The following is a 15,867-nucleotide window of genomic DNA, read 5'->3' on the forward strand; positions in this document are numbered from 1 at the left end:
TATATGTGTATTAATTAATGACCATATCTGGATCATCAGCAGTGAAAAACTTCTTCATACTACTATCGACTGAAGGTGGCACAATGTTTCTCTTCAAATTATCTTTGCCCAACGTTCCATGAGATCGAAGCTTGGTGTACATCAGATGTAGAGACTGATGCAGTACATACAAAATATCTGCTTTTGCTTGAGTCATCAAATTGAATTGTTTCATTGATTGCAAAAAAGTTGATTTGGTATCTGCTCCCGATTTAACATTTCCGAGATTTGCCAATCCCTGATTTCTTTCAAATTTGTCATATAGCGATTGACCAATCATGTGTGTAAATGAGTTGAGCCACATAATCGATTCTTGTTTTGCTCTTACCATAAAAATGTTTGCCTTCAAGTCTATTTGGGCCTTGTTGACTAAATGTTCAATCTCTGACGAGGACGGGTATTTAGACATTTCCGTATCATCTTTTCTTCGTCTTCTTTGCTCTTCAACATTTAAACCTTGAAGAACTTGATTTTTAAATAATCTCTGTTCATATGCTTTGATTTTGTTCAAGAGTATATCATACCCTTCAACCACAAGTATTACATTATATTCATTTGGTGTTATTGCCAATGCTTGTTGCTTTGCTGCAGATACATCAACTTTCAAAGTGTGGTTTCGTAGTTTTTCAAAAAATACTGATGCATGGTAATACAAAACAAATGTCTTTTCAAGAACCCTTCTAGGATGGCACGGTATAAATATATCTCTTTCTTTATCATAAGCTGCATTTATATTTCGTTTCCAAAAAATCACTGGTAACGTATATGAAGCCTTTATAACACGCAGTTGGAAATCTTTGACCAAATCTTCCAATCTAGAATAGACAGACTCCGCCATATGTAATTCCATTTCTGCTAAAAGTTCTTCTTTCTTTCTTGTAGCTCTGTTAGCTTCTTTTAAATCCTTTGATGTATACTGGAAATTATCAATACGCGGCAAATCTATTACTTGATCAACAGTTTTAGAACGCTTTACTGGTTTTGGTGCCAGTTGAGGTGGTTCTTGCACAGTTCTGGATCTTTTTGCTGGTTGAGCATCAAAATTTGTTTCATGTGGAACCGGTTGTGATGTAGGTACAATTGGATCTTCTTCTTTTTCATCATCGTCGTCGTCGTCACTAGAAAGCCATTTCACAAACGGTGGCATTTTAAAACTACTAGAAACAGGGTTTGGGCCAGATGATAATCCCGATCCAGCTGATACAGGCTGAGAAACAGGCTTTGATGATGATAGTTTAGGTCCACCATTACGGATTGTCGTTACAAGATTATCCATCAGAAACGAAAAACTAGAATCCACTATTGAATCATTCATTGTTTTCTCTGGTTCTTGGTTTGCAATGCTAACTGGAGACGATGGTAACCGCGTTGACGCCACTATTTTTGAAGTTCCACTAATTTTCTGCACTATGCTAGTTTCCTCTTCGTCACTTTCTATAACAATCACATCTGTAATTTGCTCAGTTGAAGTGTATGTGGGTTTGGAAATTGATGTCTGGTTGTTTGTGGAAATGAATGTTTGGTTTGGTTTCGGGTTGGGACTTGATCGGAAGTCTTTCGTTTGACTAGACTGTATTGATGTCAAAATAGGAGGATCTTCGGTACATGAATCACTAAGTCTGCGTATTAAAGAATGTTAGTAAATCAAACAATACGCGTCGTAGATATGTTTTGATCAAAAACAAACAAACAAAAAATACATACAGTTCAATCACTTCTGGTTCATTGGTTGTCAAACTTATTGGTTTTCTTGTAATATTCACTTTAAAATCAATCTCATCTTCATCGTCACTCAATTCAATAAGAGGTGTTGGTTCCATATTGTGTTTGCAAAGGTGGTTGTCAAAAAATAACTCTGATGTTTAGTTGGGAATTGTAGAGTGAAAAAAAAAAAATCGAGTAAAGTAGCCCCGATTCAAATTTCAAGCTAGCGAGCGAGTGGAAAGAGTAGTTGAAGCAGTTCGCGAGCCCGTGTGTGTGTGGGTAATTCCAAAAAACGAACAAATCGAAATTTCAAAGGGAACAGCAAAAAAAAAAAATAAATACACTACTTTAATTCTGCCAACACAAATTCACACCCTGTTGAACTTAAGAATCATTGTTGAATCAATTTATAAGAAAGTGTTGATCTTATCTTTGGATATATAAACAAATTCCGAGGTCATTATGTCGATAAGAAGATATTCTGGTAATTCCCCTAGGATCAATGATTATGATCTGCGCACAGTTGACGAATCCCTTTATTCCTTGAAAGAAGTCTACAATACAATAAAATATGATTGGCCTCAAATGCTTCGAGAAGATGCCAATCCAATTGAAATGGCAGTGGCATTGTTAGATGATACTTCAGTTGGGTTAGCCCATAGATTACAAGAATTCAACATGTTGAAAGAGAGTTCCGAACAAGCTTTACGTAGTGTGGTGAACGAACATTACGATTTATTCAACAAAAGTATGGGATCATATAATACCTTACTATCTACAATGAAAAACTCTCAGGAAGACTCTTTGGAAATCAAGAACTTTTTGGAATACTCCAATAAAGAAGTGCACGATCGATCAGCAGTGTTGGGTGAATTGTCACTGGCTTCTGCCAAGTATTCAGAGATGATTGAAGTATTGGATGCAATGGCTGAAATGAACGAAATACCTGGGAAAATTGATCAATTGGTCATTGACAAAAAGATACACGAGGTTTACGACGTGATTTCCGAAGGATACAAAACGGCAGAAAAATATAATTTGTGGTCATTACCGGCAATGAATGGGATAAAAACATATCTTGAAGAACAGTCTAACAAACTATTTGATATGATTATTGATGAACTACAGAATGAGATCTATTTAAAATACAACAGAAACCCACAAGAAGGAGCCATTGCATGGCAGAATATTATTCATTCCAGTAATCCACAATTGACTTCCTTTGTGACTTTGTTAGATCTGAAGAATTTAGAACAATTTATTTTCAATTCAGCAAATTTGGATATATCGGAAGTGGTCGATTTTTTGACTTCTCCAGTGAAAAATTTTATAGTTAATCAATTGCCTGACCTCCATGCTCATAATAGTAAGAATGATGGAGTCATCGATTACAAAATCTTGTTAGACTCAACTCTGAATCCAAACACAGAGTCATTCTATTACATTTATATGCTTTTGCTTACAGCATCCAAACTCAACAGGTTGAATCAAGCAGTTGAAGTTTTACTTGACACTAATCAACTGGAATTGCATGGTCTAATTAACAGAACCACAGAGGCAGTTAAGCTGCGAAATGGGCATGCGTTATCGAAGTTATCTAAAATGCAGCACCTTGATCATGGCTCATTGTTTGACGTTATTGTGCATGGTTCATTTAGTGATTCGGCTGTTGTTCTTTTGCAAGACTTGTTTGGATCAATCTTTATCAGGTGTTTGGCTACTTTCCAAAGACATAAAGTAATAACTCAAATTGTGACATTATTGCAAGAAGGAAAAGCGCCGTCAACACCAAAGGCTGTTGCTGAAAGCACACCTACTTTTGATAGTCCTCAAATGGGGAGACCGGATACTTTCCATGCACGTAATTTGTTTACAATTTGGAAGACAATCCAAAAGGAGTTGAAGGCATTAATGTTGAATTACATTTATGACGACCACAATTATAAGTTACATTCTTTGGCAGACACTACTGGTGCCACCAATCGTAATAAGATTTCAAATGCATTAGGGAAAAAAGAGTTGTTCAAATTTGAAGATGTGACTTATAACCCTTCTAATAAAACAACAAAAGAAATTCTTGATGTTTTGGCCGATGTGTTTCCCGGATATAGTATTTCGGACGATAATAACAATGGAGCTATTATAGAAACCGCTACTCCGTATGTCAAACATGAGTCATTTAATGCAACTGTTGAAGTGTTGGTTCCCAAGAATTTGTTCAATATGAGAATCATTTTAGAATTTTTTTTAATTTTCATTGATGGGTCACAAAGAATTTTTTTTGACTTTGAAGATGAAAAAACCAGAGGTGTTCATGCCAGAACATCATTTCATTTCTTTGAGGATTTTATGAAAATATCCTTTTTGTCATATTTACGAAACACTATTGAGTTCAATTTTGGAGAACAAGTTGGTGGTGCTTATTCTATGAAAATTGAACAAGCAATGCCGGTTAATTCAGGATTAAAACTAGATTTAATATCTTTAAGTCAAGATTCAAATTTCAAAATTCTTGGTAATGCAGTTAGCAATGTTGAATCCAATTTGATCATTTATGAAAATGCATATAATTTCAAAAAAATGTTTCTTGAATTGTGTTTAATATTAAACACTTCATTGTCATATCGTGAGAATTTCTCAGGGGCCGTCTTAAAGACGTTAGAGAATTTTTCTAATGAGTACAACAAGTTGTATCAAGAGTTATTGTCCACTGGTGAAGGTACAAACATTGTGCGACCACCTCTGAGAGTAAGTAAATGGATGAAGATACCTGTGTTAACTGAGATCAGTGGTAAAATTCTTCAACGTGGAGTACAAGGTGAAACTGCTAACGAATTACAAGAACTAATTGAATCAGAATCTAAAGTTGTTTTACATGATGAAACCGTGACACACCAAGAAGATTTGTTAGATCACGAGGCATATGCTCAGATTGTGTATTTGTTGTTAACTACCACCTGGATACTTTCTTGGTTACCTTTGGTTAAAAAGGAATCCAATTATAGCATTTATGATGATGAGCAAAACAAGACTATCAAAGTTTCGACAGTGGACAAATTAAGATACAATTGGTCTTTCTTAGAAAACGGAAGACAGGCAATCAACTTTACCCCAGATGGAACTGATATTGTACAATATAACATTTACCTTGCCTTGAATTCAGAAAAAATTGGTGAGTTTAATAATATTATCCATAACTTTGAATCGATTAGAGACAAAACCTTGTTGGCCTTGAGATATGAATTGAGGTGTAAAGCAGTATATTTTGTCACTATGTCTTTTAAACACGTTGATTGGTGTCCTGTAACTGAACCAGGCGATGCTGATCATTTTATTGTCAATTTGAATCAAGAAATATTTGCCATGGATAATAAGTTATCTAAAACTGTTAGTGACATTGAACGAGAAAGTATATTTCTTGGGTTTTCTCAATTCCTTAATGATTTGATAATCACTAGATCCAAAGCTGTGAGAAAGATTAATAGCAATGGTATTAAGAGAATATTGTTAAACATTTCAACAGTACAACAAATGTTAAGAAACTTATCGTCTAATCCAGAGACAATTGATTTCACAAAGGCATCTGAATATTTTGAAATGTTTACTATGAATGAATTCAATTTACTTAAATTTATCAAGAGCAAACGAGACAACTACACTAAAGACGCATACCATACATTGGCAAGATTGATTTATAGTGAAAAATTGGCTGATGGTAATGGTTCACTGTTCAATAAAGGGAAATATAATGATTTGATTAAGAAAATTGACGGAATATTTGATTAGAAAAAAGAAATATAGTTTTTCAAGGGCATATTATATATATATTTGTATATTATTAATTAAAAAATTATTATGTAAACTGTATTTTAAAGAATTATAATTATATGATTATACTCTAAAAAAAAAACAAAGTAATTTTCTTTTTTATGTTTAGTTGTTTAGCAACAATTTCTAGGAGGACCTCTTTTAATTCTGTAGTGTTCCATTAATCTTTCAGCAACAAATCTTCCAACACCGGAGCCAATAACCACGGCAAAGAAATAAGTCAAAGTGTAGGTCATAGCAGCCAACATCAAGGAGTAAGCAAACAAATCTGGAATAATACATAATGCAAGTCTAATAATATCTCTAGAAATAGTTGATGCCAAAGATAATGATTTACCGGTTCCACGAGCTTTTGTGGTTTCTTCATGTTGTGGGGAATTTTGTTTATCAATACTTTCATCCGAAACAACTTCTTTTGCATTATCATCACAGCAGGATTTGACGGGTGGTGATTGTAAATTGGCACTATGTTGAGAAATCCCTTGTTCTACTTCGGCATAATTATTATTTTTCCAAACAATTTCTTCAAGATAGTTTCGAACAAATTCCAACATTCTAGCAAGGAAGGCAACAAAGAATAACAACACAAATATCCCAAAAGCTTGAGCTTTGGTGCTAGCTCTTAAATCTTTGAACACAACAGGATAATCCTTAAATGAAGCTGTAAGCCACATGTTCATTGCCATGTGAGAAGAACCGTGGTCCATACCTTCCATAGCCATACCCGATGATGAGGAAGTAGAAGATGACATTGTCATGCTCATTGTTGCTGAAGCCATGTCCATAACAGCTGAAGTGGCCGACGTTACCATTGATGTGGCTGAATCACTCATATGCATATGACCTTCGTGTCTTTTTAAGAATTCCATAATGTAAGGTTAAATGTGGTGTTGACTGATAAATGAAGAAAATATATCTAATTAGTGGTGTTGATAATATGTAACTTAAATTAAAATAAGGAATTTCCAAGAACAAGAAATAAACTCGAGTTTAAATAGTTTATGAATGAGCTGATTAGGCAAGGCCAAAGAAACGAATGTTAAATGAATGAATATGGGGTTTGAATTCAAGAAAAAAGGAAAGAAAGAAAGAAAAATATGAGCAAAATAAAAAGGTATTTAAAGGGTCAAAGAATATTTGCTCATACTTGAGATTTAATTATTAGGACTTAGTCATAATTAATAGATCTATAGTGTTCATTTTTTATTTTAATTGTGTTTGTGGTTTCTTGGTTGGATTGGTAAGAGATTGATGAGAATGAGCAAATTTTCAATTACCTAAATAGATCAAAACGCACCAAAATAATTGAAAAGTAAAGATGAGGTGAGAATGCCGAGCCCGAAAAAAAAAACATTTGCATCTTAGGTGAGAATGTTTTTAATTTCCTAAAAAATATGACTGTTGTTTAATTTACAACACCCTACAAAGAGACCAGAGCATGTTTCTCAATTGATATCTAAAAACTAATTCATTAAATGTGTAAATAACGTTATCTATAACAAAACAAATCTATATAGCAACTCTAGTGTTTAACAATAATACTAACAATAAGTATTAATAAGTATTATTCCTAAACGAAATGCAACTTATGGTGAAAAAAAAAGGAACAGGAAAAGTATTAATTAGCCTTGTTTACTGTAGGGACATTTGAGTTTTGGGTTTTTTGTTAAAATATGTGATTCCAACCAATCATTGGCAATCATACGAGCACCACATGCTTCACATGATCCCATAATAGGTAATTTGTCAGTCAATGTATTTGCAGCTTTCCCCTTTGGGTCATCAAATACGAAATGCAGATGTAATAAATGCTTTTTGTAGTCATAAGGTCGATTGAAATTTTGTGTTTTGTGATTACACATCGCTTTGGGGTAAACACATTGGAAACGACCAACTTCATCATGAATTCTCATATGTCTGGCAATATCCCTACTGATATACTTGTCACAAACACTACAAACAGCTCCCTTGGAAGCTCTCTTTTTCAGAAGCTTGGTAGTGTTCGTGTTAGTGTTGGCTGTACCAGTGACACTCATTGTAGGTGGAGTATAACCAGCGCTGACAGAATATGCCAGTTCAGATCCTACGGAGCCTGGACTATGACCACTTTGACCAGAAACAGTTTTCTGCAAGACAGGCAATTGCAATCTGAAATCCAGCCCCTGATCATCTTCCTCGTCTCCTGACCCAACAGTTAAATATTGCAGTGTGATCTCATTCGAATATAAACGGCCGCGATCAAACTGAGTTCCATTTTCGGGTGATAAAAAGTCGTCACCAACTGAGGAATCAAAATTCAATGGAGTGAACATACTCTGACTTTGTGGTATATCTAATTCTGTAAAATTAGTTTCCAAGGTACCTTGTTGTAAATCAACGATATTGCTCTGATTGATGCTAGCAATGTTGCCATTATTATTATTATCACCTGTGCCTTTATGATCAGATAATTTCTCTGCTTCTTGTAAATAATCTTCAAAGGTTTTGTTAAAGTTGTTAACTGAATTATCATTAATGGCCGGTGAAAAGAACCCACCTGAGGTTTCAAGATTCCCATTGACACCAGGGGTGGTGTTCAATTCAAAATACCCATTGGGGTTTCCTGGAGGATCCATTGAAGGGGTGAGGTTAAATGTGGGAATGGCAAAATTACGATCAGCAAAACTCAAATCTTTGTCTGCAATTTTCAAATCACTTTCATTGGATTTTGAATTAGATCCGTTGACCAAAGTTGCCATAGTGGAAGATGCAAGTCTTCGACGGACGTGTCCACTAGGTGTTCTATTCCAATAATCAGTTCCCGAATCCGATTGTGAAGATGTTATTGTTGGAACACATATTTTGACATTATCTAATTGTAAATGGAATGCTGGCTTCTTCCTTGGTCTGCCCTTTTTAATTTTGGGTTTAGTTTCATGAGAAAAAGATTCACGCCTTACGTGTAAATGATCGTTTGCCACATTCAAGTGACGATTTGCTAAACCGACATCGGACGATTTGAGGGTATTTTGTTGTTGAAGATGGTTATAATATGCTTGTTGTTGTTGCTGTTGGAGTTGATGCTGTTGCAAGTTTTGTATAGATAAACTAGATGCTGGTGCCGTATTTTGTCTATATGCTTGAGGACGTGCTACCGGTTCAAGGAACTCTTGATTGGTGTCATAAAACTGCATTCCTTGCTGTGGCACTGGTTGTTGTTGCTGCGGTGGTAATGGTAGTGCCGTTGTCTGTTGTGGTAATGTTGGCATTGGTAGCTGTTGTAGTTGTGGGGGTACAGCCATGTGACATGCTAAATTATCTATCGTAGAATGATTGTCGAATTGTTCTTGGTGGTGGTTAAATCCATGAATAGGTATGACATTAGAGTCATGTTCCTTGGTAAACCGCTCAATTTCTTCCTCAAAAGTGTTACTATTATTGCTGTTGTAACTGTCTATTCGTGACGAAGGTACCGACACAGCAGCTCGACTCGAGAAGTATCCAAAATCGTTGCCACCCTGATTTTCAATAACATTTGACTTATATTCATATATGTTTGGCGTTAGTAGACTCATCTCAGACGCATGGTTGCCGTTTGGTTGTGGATAATAGTTGTTGTTCATTGTAGGGACCATAGTGGAGTTGACAGTGGTCGTAGTCGTGGCGATAGCTGCGTTAGGTCCTTGGTTTGCTATATGTGGCACGTTTGCCTCCTGGGCAACATTAGGTGTTGGATTTGTATATCGATTGAACAACATTTGTTGCATCTTTGCATGGTAGTCGGCAGACATGTTAAACTTTTTGATGTAGTGAAGAATAAGTAGAATTAGTGAATATGGAGATAAGGTGTGTATGGATACTATAAAGAAGGAAACAAATAAATGAAGAATAAGTAGTAGTGGCGACGGTAGTGGTTTATGATGCTATTGATGATTAGTAATTGTCGTGGTTGTTGAATGGATGAATGGGTGTGTGAAAGAAAATGATGGAAAAAAAATATGAAATTAAAACTTGTATATGAATTTATATTTTAGTTTCGTTTGTAATTAATTCTTTCTTGTTCTTTTTTTTTTTTTTGTATTTTTACTCTCATTTTATTTTTATGTTTTACTATATGATTTTCAATTGTTTTTGTTGCTCATTTTATTTATGTCGTTTTCTCTTGCCTTCTGAGGGTTGTCGTCCTTGGTTTGCCCATGGGTCCTAGTGGCGGTAGAAACGACTAGTCACTGGTACTACTTCTACTACTACTTCTAAGCCCAGGCTATAATGTCGTAATGTCTTTTTTCTAATTACACAATAACTCGAATCTAGAAAAAAATAATTCGACATTTCAATTTCTGTTGAATGTCGTATTAATATCCGAAAGTTGCTATTCCCGTTCCGTACCCACTTTTACATGTACAATGTTCAAGTATCTGTGCCAAGTTTCAGTGGCATGTCGAATGACCCAACACTTTTGGCTCGACTTGGTAATTATTTTGAAAGGGAAAAGAGATCTTGAATTAGTTAGACCATCTACTTCACTTGTGTTTTTTTTTTTCTTTGTATTTGTAATTTCTTGCAAAAAGCAACATGAAGAATTTCTTGATACCTTTAATTTACAATACAAGAATTTTGTTCAGTTTTTGTTGGTAATAGAATACCTTTTTCTTATACTATTTGGATTCTATTTGGTTGCTTTGATCACCTGATTATTTGCTTAGTAATGGCAATCTTCAGAATCGCAGTTCAATTTAGGTTATAAAAAAGTAAAAATAATAAATGCAAAATCAAATTCTTGGGCTCGAATTATGTTAGAAATTATATGTAATAAAAAAACAAGAAAACTATATTTGATACAAAAGCAAAGAAAATCCCGGTACAGGCTTTGATCTGTGATATGGGTTCAAGGTTAAAATGAAATCAACCTCAAAGCTAAATACATTTGATAGTATTCATGTTAACCAATCAAAATGGCATAAATTAGATTCATCTCTTGTTTTCACTCTTCCTAATTGGCTAAATAGCAATCATGTTCATGAAATTTGGATCTAAAGTTTGCCTCCAGTGAACTTTGATAGAGTCATGGGTTTTCATACAAGAAAATACACAAATGCCGACCACAGCCACATACTTAGGGAAAAAAGGGTTGAAAAGTTTAAAAGTAGAAAGAAACACAAAACATATGGTAAAATGAAATGAACGACATTGGAAGCCTTGTATTGAGTCCCAAATTATCGCATCGTCCACACCCCTCCTTTATCAAATTTGCATCAATTGCTGATCGCTGTTAATTTCCATGACACTTAAAAGCAACCTCATGTAAGAAAAGTATAACAATAGGAAAAATATGCTCTCATTCAAGTTTTGGTAGACTCTTTCATTTTCTATTTTCTGTTTTTGTCCCACACAACAATAATCCGAGCCTGTTTTCTACCACCTCTGCCAATTTTCCGCATTGTCCCTCAATAAATTCCGGAAAAAAAAAAGAAATTTTTACTTCTTTTTGTTGTTAGCTGCGAAACTTATATACCTTGTATAGTTTTTTTTTTGTATTTCTTTGTGTGATGCCTCTTCTATCATTAATAACAATAGCTCAAATATTGTCTTGGCGAAGACACAAATTCAACAAGCGACATTACCCATGGAATAGACCAAAAATGAAATTCCTTTTAGACCAAACAAATGATGAAAGTAATACTGTGTTACATGAGATCAGAAACAAGACTAAAATAATAAAATTGGAATAGCAATAGCAGTGGACATGATAGTGGCTATGGCCACAGCAATGAAAATAATAAATGTAAAACCGGCCAAAAAGCTAATAGCAAACGTGACAGTAGCAGCGAATGCAATAGAAATAGCAATAGATGCAATGACTGTAGCGATGACAATAAACACGCCATAAATTTCATCAAACATGTCTGAGTATTACATAATCCGGAAAAAAACAAGTTTATCCTTTTGAATAAGAGGACTTCGGGGGGTTCAGAAAAAACTAAAAAGAAGAAGGAATACTGACCATGTTTTAAATTTGGGAATCCCTGAATTTACAAGATATATAAGAGGGTTTTGGTAATCTATTCTATTTTCTAAAATATTAACATGTGAGTATTATCCTACACTTATTGTTGACTACCTTGACTACCGAAAACTCATGTGAAAAGCCAAGAGATAAAGATTGGTCAATTGAATTATAGGTACTCTGATGTCAGGCTCGTGGTCCAGAATTGTAAGTCAAATACACCTAGAATCCGTTATAGAAAAGAATATCTTCTGTAATCTCCCACAAAAATATACTTCGTTTGCTCTGTTGTCGATGTCAAGCATAATCAAGTAGATCTTGGTATTTCTAAAGTATCCCTTTGGATTCCACCGTCAGGAACACTTTTTTTTATCTGATCTTGCTCCATCGATTGTGAGCACTGTTGTTTGAACAATCTTGAGTCGCGCCTCGGCAGAATCACGGTGTTCAGTTTGCCCGAAACTTCGCGATTACACACACATACAAAAAATTCAAAAAACACCTTGGTCAGTTCATCCAAAACAAGAGTGTAATTTGGTCTCACTACAGCAAACACAGTGCCAACACTCACTGGTAAATATACCAGCAAATTCAATAGTACAGGCTATTGTGTATTAGAATTACTGAATAGGAAATTATTTAGGAATTGAGACGTTGATCTTGGACATTGCATCAAAAAAATATAACCAGTAAATAGTCAATTTTAATGAGTTATACATTTAAGGAATGAAAACTAGTCTAAGCAGGTTTCAGTTTTAGTCAATTGTTGTAACACCAGTCATCATGGCATTCAACTCATCAAATTGTGATTCCTTATTGGTTTCAATTACTTTACTTTTTCCACTTCTTTTTTAAAGAAGGATGCATTATTGTTATGATGCCTATTGCCACGTTGTCTATATTGGTAAATCACGTCTACACTTAATATTACAAACTTACCAAAATAGACAACGTAACAATAGCTCTCAATTTATCAAAATCGACGGAATAGAATTTAAAAATCTAATAATAAAGCTTTTGAACCGTTGAGTTATTGTTCATTAACTATTCTACGCTTGTTTTTTAAATTTCAAATCAAATAGTTTTTGCATTGTCACATAAAAGAGTTACTTGCATTTTATTTTGTGGTCACGGTGAAGAACAGCAAGATGAAAGTTTCAAAATCTCGTAAGAAAATCTATATCCGTGTAAAGGAAGCAAACCAAGATTAGTTTTGTTGTCCCGAAATATTTAAAAAAGTTTATTATTTAGTGAGCAGCAAAAAAGCAATCCCACAAAGCTGAGAGTTTTGCTCGTTGTCAATTAGAGAGCTAAACAAAGTTTAATACACAAAACAATAATAGAAAGGAAGCAGAGGGAGGTAAATTGAGAGCCTTAGTGTTTTTAGTTTTAGTTTAGTTAATTGTACGACTGTTCTAGAAGACTTGATTAAACCATGGACTTATGCCGCCTCTGATTTGTAAAAGTTCCTGAAATTCGTCTAAAAAAAGGTTAAGCAGGATGGGTATAAGTTGAGGATTGAATGAAGGCGTACATAAAATTTCTCCTCCACTGGTAAGTTGTGGCTTACAAAAAGTATTACAACTATAACTAGATTCTAGCTAAGAATAATCCCCTTCAAAATTACAGACACATCAAAGCAAGGAAGAGGATAGAACCATTTTAGCCAAATTGTTATTCGCCAAAAAAAACATTAACAGCGCTAAAGAAAAAGAAAGAAAAAAAAATCTGATAGTTTGCGCTACCAATCAAAATTTCAGCATGATTCCGCCTTGAGTTCGATTTGCCTATACTTTTCTTGCCTTGAGAATAGTTTATGCATAAACTCAAAATCAATTAATTAGCAAGAAAGAAAGAAATAATAGCCTAATTCCTATAAAGTACTACTGCTATTTTTTTTCGAACACTATAAGTAAAATCTAGATCTGCATAATTTATCTTTTCCAGTTTAGTTGTTGGTATCCTTGGATAATGACAACATGTACATAAAAATGATCCTCAATACTAATCAGATGCGGATCAAGAAAATTTTTATCTATGACATCATGATGACAAGTTGCATCCTGTGATATTGATGCGGGAAGTGAGAGGGGAACAATCAATCAATGAAAATTGGTTTTCCTTTTTTATTTTCTGATCTGGAATAGAATGAAATGTAACTTAGATGAAGAAAGAGTAACGAAAAGAGGGCTCTATAATTCAAAATAGTGTACTTACAATTAGTGACGTCAATCTCTTTGAAGTATAACGAGAAAAGCTTCATAAATTTGTAACAACAGTGATATATTATCTGATTGTTCTGCTTCCTATTTGATACAAACTTGTTGTAGTATGTTGAATTTGTAGTAACTTCTCGAGGGCTCATAATGACTGCAAAAAATCGGATTATTGCCAGATATTGACAGCAAAATAAAGTATAACTAACAAACAACAATAACAACGTATATTTTATTGCAAAAAAATTAATTAAAATTAATAATATAAAGTACAATTTTTAATTAAACGAATTGAAATAAAGTAAGAATTGTTTACGGAACTGGCATAGTGGACCCGCGTATTTCACCTCCATTTTTTTTCCCACTCCATCAACCGAACTTCTTTTTCTAGAAATTAAAAATACAATTAAACATAATCCATATATGATATGTTTCCCTTTTATTTATTGAAGTGTTTCCTCTAATTCACTCAACTAAGCGGCATTTTTTTGTACGATCATTAGTTAAAATATGGTCATTTAACCAATCTTTACCAGTAAATCTTAAGCCACAAGGACACATCCCCCAATGATCTAATTTATCACTCAAGTTATGTAATCGTTTAATTGCTGAATCATCAAATATGAAATGACGATTCAATAAATGTTTCTTGAAATCATATGGTCGATTGAATTTCCCCAGTTTATGACGACATTGACGTTTGGGAAAAACACAATGGAAACGAGCTTCTACTTGATGGGTCCTCAAGTGTCGTGACATGTCTCTAGTGATTCTTTTCCCGCAAATAGTACAGATTTTAGCATCAACAAATCGACTCTCAACTAATGGAACAACAATATTGGCATTCGAGTTGACCAATGACGTCACGTCAGGGAATCGGTTGATATCAATGTTGGTGGAAACTTGAAAAGGCATAGTATTACGAGTGGTAGTAGAAGCAGTGGAACTATCAGTAGTAATTGCAGAAGGTGGTACTTGATGGTGATGAGATTGACTGTCCTGAGTGGACCAAACATAGTGTTGTTGTTGGGACTCGGTTTCAGGCATTGAATATGTCGGTAGTGATGGTAGACGTTGTGGTGCTGGAGGTGGTGGTGGCGGTGGTTGTGGCTGTGAAATTGAAGAATAGTAGGGTCTTGTAGAATTTAACGATAAATGGGTATTTCTTGGTTCATGAACTGAAGAATGTAATTGTAGCTGATCATTCGGTAAACTCTGTCCAAAATATTGATGATACAGGGGTATTGAATGTGATTGTGGCGGTGGAGCTGATGATTGTGGTGGCGCTTGTGATACCGCTGAGCCTGGGTAACTAAATTGATGTGGTACTGGTGACGGTACAGGATCAGTGGAGAAATGTTGTTTTTGGTATTGAGAATTACCTTGTATATTGCTCAGCGGCATTACATACGAGCTAGATATGGTCTCGGTAGTGGTGGTGAAATCATAGTTTGACGGAAGCTGAGAAGGAACTCTAATATTGTCTGTTTGGTACTTCTGAGGCTGCTGCTCATCCTCCTGCTGCTGCTGCTGCTGCAGTGGTTGCCCTTTCTGATTTTGATCCTGTTGTACTGTGCTAGAAGATAATTGGATAGATTGTTGTGGGCTATGTGTTGCTTCGTGGTCTTTTGTTTCCATTTCGTGATTTCAAAATCCAAGTTTGTATAAGTATCAGGGCAAACTCGTAATTCCATTTACTTATTGTTACTTGATCTATAATGAAAAAAAACAATTAAAARGATAATTATCAAAGATTAAGAGTTCTCTCTCTATTTTCAAATAATCAATGGTATTTGGATCTTTTGCAGTATAATGTAGCTGAGAAATCAAAAAAAAAAATTGGTGATTCTAAATTGATTGATAATTAGTGAAGACGAAATTAAACGAATGACTCTCTTTCTTTAATTAGAATAGGAATTTAGCAATAAAGGAATGACTAGAATAAATGGGAAATGGAATTTAACAGATATAACTAATTAACTAACTAAAAGAAAAATTTAGAAATACAAAAATATGTGCTGATCTAGAGGCTATATATATATTGGAGTATTTGTAATTATGTTATTAACAAAGTACGACAACCAACGAACTGGA

At 34.5% G+C, this 15,867-nt stretch overlaps 5 protein-coding genes across 5 annotated transcripts; 1 reads left to right on the top strand and 4 right to left on the bottom strand. All coding sequences in view use genetic code 12, as the record gives it.

The window, feature by feature from the left end:
* Positions 1-10: 10 nt before the first annotated feature.
* Positions 11-1,859, bottom strand: CAALFM_C600770CA (uncharacterized protein; the record flags this gene model as incomplete). The annotated part of the gene is made up of 2 exons (XM_019475447.1): positions 11-1,658; positions 1,744-1,859. The coding sequence occupies 2 exons, from the start codon at positions 1,857-1,859 to the stop codon at positions 11-13; spliced, it is 1,764 nt and encodes a 587-aa protein (XP_019330992.1).
* A 346-nt stretch (positions 1,860-2,205) lies between these two features.
* SEC8 (exocyst subunit) lies at positions 2,206-5,529 on the top strand (the record flags this gene model as incomplete). The annotated part of the gene is made up of 1 exon (XM_706228.2): positions 2,206-5,529. One exon carries the CDS (start codon positions 2,206-2,208, stop codon positions 5,527-5,529), a length of 3,324 nt encoding a protein of 1,107 aa, XP_711320.2.
* Positions 5,530-5,684: 155 nt separating this feature from the next.
* CTR1 (high-affinity Cu transporter) lies at positions 5,685-6,440 on the bottom strand (the record flags this gene model as incomplete). The annotated part of the gene is made up of 1 exon (XM_706227.1): positions 5,685-6,440. One exon carries the CDS (start codon positions 6,438-6,440, stop codon positions 5,685-5,687), a length of 756 nt encoding a protein of 251 aa, XP_711319.1.
* Positions 6,441-7,193: 753 nt separating this feature from the next.
* On the bottom strand, positions 7,194-9,341 carry CAALFM_C600800CA (uncharacterized protein; the record flags this gene model as incomplete). Its single annotated transcript, XM_706225.2, has 1 exon — positions 7,194-9,341. One exon carries the CDS (start codon positions 9,339-9,341, stop codon positions 7,194-7,196), a length of 2,148 nt encoding a protein of 715 aa, XP_711317.2.
* A 4,897-nt stretch (positions 9,342-14,238) lies between these two features.
* Positions 14,239-15,411, bottom strand: CAALFM_C600810CA (uncharacterized protein; the record flags this gene model as incomplete). The annotated part of the gene is made up of 1 exon (XM_706224.1): positions 14,239-15,411. One exon carries the CDS (start codon positions 15,409-15,411, stop codon positions 14,239-14,241), a length of 1,173 nt encoding a protein of 390 aa, XP_711316.1.
* Positions 15,412-15,867: the final 456 nt, after the last annotated feature.

The sequence above is a fragment of the Candida albicans genome, chromosome 6 (assembly GCF_000182965.3).
Source record: "Candida albicans SC5314 chromosome 6, complete sequence".
In the NCBI taxonomy this organism is placed as follows: Eukaryota; Fungi; Ascomycota; class Pichiomycetes; order Serinales; family Debaryomycetaceae; genus Candida; species Candida albicans.